Raw genomic sequence first — 4,141 nt, 5'->3', positions numbered from 1 at the left:
TTAACCACGGCAGGACCAGTCGTGCGTGGTGCCGCTGCCGTGCCAGCCACTAGTTGCTGGGACGAGTTAAAAACTAGAGCCGGGTGGGTGGAGATAGCAATGGACGGTCACGAGGAGAAGGCATCAAATGAAAGAAACCCCACCAGACTTGTGGGGATGGCTGCATCTGCATCATGACATGAGATAGTCCAAAAACAGACAGCGGGAAAAAGGACAGGCCATAACAAAAAGCTTAAATGCTGACGGCCCTAGTGCCTTCCGCGGCGTAGCCGTTGAAGATGCCTTTTCTGATGCTCTTTGTTTCTTCAAGATCACATTGATTTTTCCTAAAGAATAGGCTTTAGACCAAACCATCAGAAATAAAAGATATTATGATGGATTATGACCCTGCCTATGTGTAGAGAATAATCGCTGAAGATCCCTTGCCAGCATGCGTTTCGGACAAGTTGAGCCAGATGAGCTGGATGACAATTGCTCAGTTTGTAATCCTTAATTTTTTTTATCATTTTCATTTTTCTTCTCAAAGATTGTTTACAGCCGGTATGTACACGCTGACTTCTCTCGTCTACTACCTCACAGTCACAGCTCACATGCATCCATCCATCAGGACACAGGCATTTCGAGTTTAAAATCTGAATCTGATCACGTCAATGAGTATGCTTCGCATCCACATTCCACAACGGTACATGAAGCAGCAGCAGCAGCCGCATCAAATGGGCATAAAAAATTCCAAGCAACACATCAATGACAATGGCAATGGTGGTTCTCCTGCGAGGACGCACAGGGGCTCTGAGGATGTAGCGCCGGGAGGCCACAGGCTTGCCGGAGCTCACTGTACCGGCGGACATCAAATTCCCGGGCCTGCATAAGGCGCTTCTGCTTCACCGCAAAACGGCTCTGGAAGAAGCCCTCGAACGAGGGCTCCCTCTTGGTCCGGAGGAAGAAGGCGTAGCCCGCCATGAAGTATGTCGACGTCACGAAGAAGCAGATGGGCTCCATGACGTCCCAGGAGAGCTCCCAGAATGTGAGCCTCATGAAGCCGGCCGTTTGGAGGGCTAGGGCAGCCAGCCCTCCCCACAGCTCCCGCCGCACCTGGAGCGTCGCCATGCGGTCGATGTCTACCTTCTGGGACTCCATGGCCTTCAGCTCCTCCCTTGCAGGGTGATTCTCAGCAATAGATGGTCCTCGCGGTATGGGTATTGCCTTCTCAATTGCTTTCACAACCTGGAATTTTGAAGAAAAAGGACAAAAACATTTCCAAATTTTACTTGGCTGCTCTTCTTTTCAAGAAACATCCATCAAAGAAAGAGCAATGCTGGAAGGACAAAAACATTTAGCTCAAACTGTACACGATTGGATTTTCAAAACAAGTGCAAAATGTTTTGATTCTATCATCCACATGGATTCAGACACCTTCCAGAAGCTACAAGACTAAATCGTGCAAAAAGATTTTCCACAACTATTTTTGTCACCACCAACAGCCACAACTTGCAAGGGGTAGCTTGCCAAGTTATGGTGACCACGGAGGGACCAAGCAAAAACAAACAATAAATCGTACCACTTATCTTTGCCTACCAGTGCTATGACCTAATCTGAACCAGACGGCATGTGATGATGTTCCCAAACTTTGTTTAGGTCCACCCAGGACATTTTTTTTGGGTGTGGGGGGAGGTCACCAAGAAGATAAGAGAAGTAGATTTGTCATTGACTTGTTAGCCCTGCATTAGTTTCCTGTTTTTCAAATTGGAAAGGATGCAGCTTATTTATTCAGCAGGAAATGACAACAGCATTTTTTAGTACTTAATATCTCATGAAAACAAATAGTGGTAACAAGATCAATTCTGTACTGTTGCAGCTAAGATGCAGGTAATAGATTGAATTGTCTAAATAAAATTGATATTTTTGTAAGTAAATAGCTTTCACACTAACAAACGAACGGAACAAGTGACAAAGACATCACATGATGGGCTATTCCGGTGTCACAATTGCCAAAAAGGGATGATCTCATGCCACTACTTCTTATGCAAATTGTAGTAGTTCTACTACATCTTCCACTATATGACCAATTAAATCGTTGGGATGCATGACATGCTCAAAGGCAAATCAACCCAGCACCACCACTAATAACATATGATTGTACTGTAGATTTGAATCTTCAATTATGCAATTCAAACAGCAAATTCATACTATCAATTGCTTATCACTGCTATGTAATTGTAGATCGGACAACAGCAAGTGAAATGGTGCTTCACTAATGTGTATTTTAAACTATAGAATAGTAGAAAATCCGGTGAAGTACTTCAGTATGAACATCTACATGACTACCAATGAAAATGATGAAGTTGAAAACATGTGCTCCAATTCCCAAAATAGTGGAGCCACTATCATCAGCGCGGTACTAGACGCCAACCAATCTGAATATAGAAAATAATCAGGCATGTTCTTTTTTGGGTGCCAATGGCAGCTAGGTTCTCCTCATGTTTCATTCATCGGAGATTTTTTTTTTTGTAATTTTAGCAAGACTGTCATTTTACTCATTTACTCATTTAGTTTCTTCCCTCCTCAGATTTAGATCGAGGGGTAGAAATTAGATTTGTTGTTTTCCTTCTGGTTTTGAGAGAAGAAAGGAAACTCCCATCTTGGAACGGAACGGAAGGGGGGCAAGTAAAATCCCCCAAACTTTTGGTGTCACAACTGCTCTATTGTTTTAGAACACCGCCGTTTCTTTGGTTCATTTCCTGTTGGGAGAAACATGCAAAACACGCGAAAAATCTCATCAGATCTCTAGCCTTGTGAAATTCTGTACCCGGTCACCCGGATTAAAATGAACAGTAGAACAAGAGAAGAGAGCAGAACAGAGGAACCAACAGCGTGTCTTTTTTTGTCTGTAAAAGACGCTAACTGCAAGGCAAAACTAGACCAAAAAGGTTGGGACGGATCAAGCAACATTTAGACAGGTCATTGATTTGATTTGAAGCAACGAAATGGGAGGTGGGGAGGAAGAGGGGAGGGCCGTACCATTTCGGGCCTGAGGAAGACGGTCCTGCCGAGCACGATGACGGATCCGGACTCGTCGAGCGCGCGCGCGACGGAGGGCCCGTCGTCCGCCCCCGCCGCGTCGCAGCAGAGGCGCAGGAACTCGGCGTAGGGCACGGTGCCCTCGCGGGACGCCCGCACCCGCGCGCGCGCCGCCTCCATCTGCGTGGCGCGCAGCACCTTCCGCGCCTCCTCCACCGTGAGGCTGCCCACCACCGCGGCGGCCTCCCTCGTCGGCTGGGTCTGGGGGCGGGCAGGGGCGGGCGGCACGAGGCCGTCGAGGTTGATGCGCGGGAAGGAGACGCCGAGGTGGTCGCGGATCCGGTCGGCCAGGGGCATGAATCCCACGTCCGGAGGCACCGCGGGGCGAAAGGCGGGGCGCTCCTGCATGAAGCGGCGGGGCATCCCGTAGGCCTGCTGCGGCGCCGCCGCAAAGCGCTGCGCGACGGCTCTCCTCAGCGCGGCCGCCATTGCTATCTCGGTGCTGCTGGCTCCGGACCCGACGAGCGGGCGGGGGGAGAAGAGGAGGGAAGGGGAGTGGAATCGAGCGGAAGGTAGGGTTAATCGGGTCGGGGACGGACGGGGCGGTTGATTTGCGGTGGAAGGAATGGTGGGGCGTGGGCGGGCTATTTATACCCCCGCCGCTTGCGTCCGGGCTGTTCGAGACTTCGAGTTCGAGACAGGCTGCGGCCCGCCCACGCCAACGGTGCGCCCCAAGCGACCCGCCCCGAGTTCCGTCGCGTGTGGAGTTTTCACAGGCTAGCAGCAGCTTTGATTCTCTTTAAAATGTATCCATTTTAACTACGTACGTAGTATATTTTGCTGTCATTTAACTTCACGCGTTGGTCATCGTCCTCTCTTAGTTTTTCTTTCTTTCGGTTCATCACTTCTGTCTCTCCGGCGGCATTTGGAAAATGACACCTTCAAGCCTTCGACACATCATCTCCAAATGTTTTTTTTTGGTTGTACACAAAGGAAAATGATATTAGACTCTTCATTTCATTGGTCGATCGATACACGTAGCGGACCAACGAGTAGTAGTACGTTTGAAGAGCAGTCCGCAACGGTAGCAGCCACCACAGGCGGCTATGAGTATACCAAAAAC

General features: G+C 49.0%; 1 protein-coding gene across 1 annotated transcript; it reads right to left on the bottom strand.

Annotated features, from left to right (window-relative positions):
• Positions 1-617: 617 nt before the first annotated feature.
• Positions 618-3,653, bottom strand: LOC123123028 (calcium uniporter protein 2, mitochondrial). Its single transcript, XM_044543439.1, has 2 exons — positions 3,019-3,653; positions 618-1,224 (listed from the first exon to the last, which is right to left on the bottom strand). The coding sequence occupies exons 1-2, from the start codon at positions 3,505-3,507 to the stop codon at positions 742-744; spliced, it is 972 nt and encodes a 323-aa protein (XP_044399374.1). The 5' UTR covers positions 3,508-3,653; the 3' UTR covers positions 618-741.
• Between the last annotated feature and the right edge of the window lie 488 nt (positions 3,654-4,141).

Source organism: Triticum aestivum, chromosome 1B, assembly GCF_018294505.1.
Source record: "Triticum aestivum cultivar Chinese Spring chromosome 1B, IWGSC CS RefSeq v2.1, whole genome shotgun sequence".
NCBI classification, from domain to species: Eukaryota; Viridiplantae; Streptophyta; class Magnoliopsida; order Poales; family Poaceae; genus Triticum; species Triticum aestivum.
This window is presented reverse-complemented; position numbering and strand designations above follow the sequence as displayed.

Bases quoted from the DNA above. Each gene is read 5' to 3' on its own strand.
- LOC123123028 (XM_044543439.1), bottom strand. From the start codon at position 3,507: ATGGCGGCCGCGCTGAGGAGAGCCGTCGCGCAGCGCTTTGCGGCGGCG. The intron at 1,225-3,018 runs GTACGGCCCTCC...TCAAAATTCCAG, and splicing joins TCTTCCTCAGGCCCGAAATG to GTTGTGAAAGCAATTGAGAA.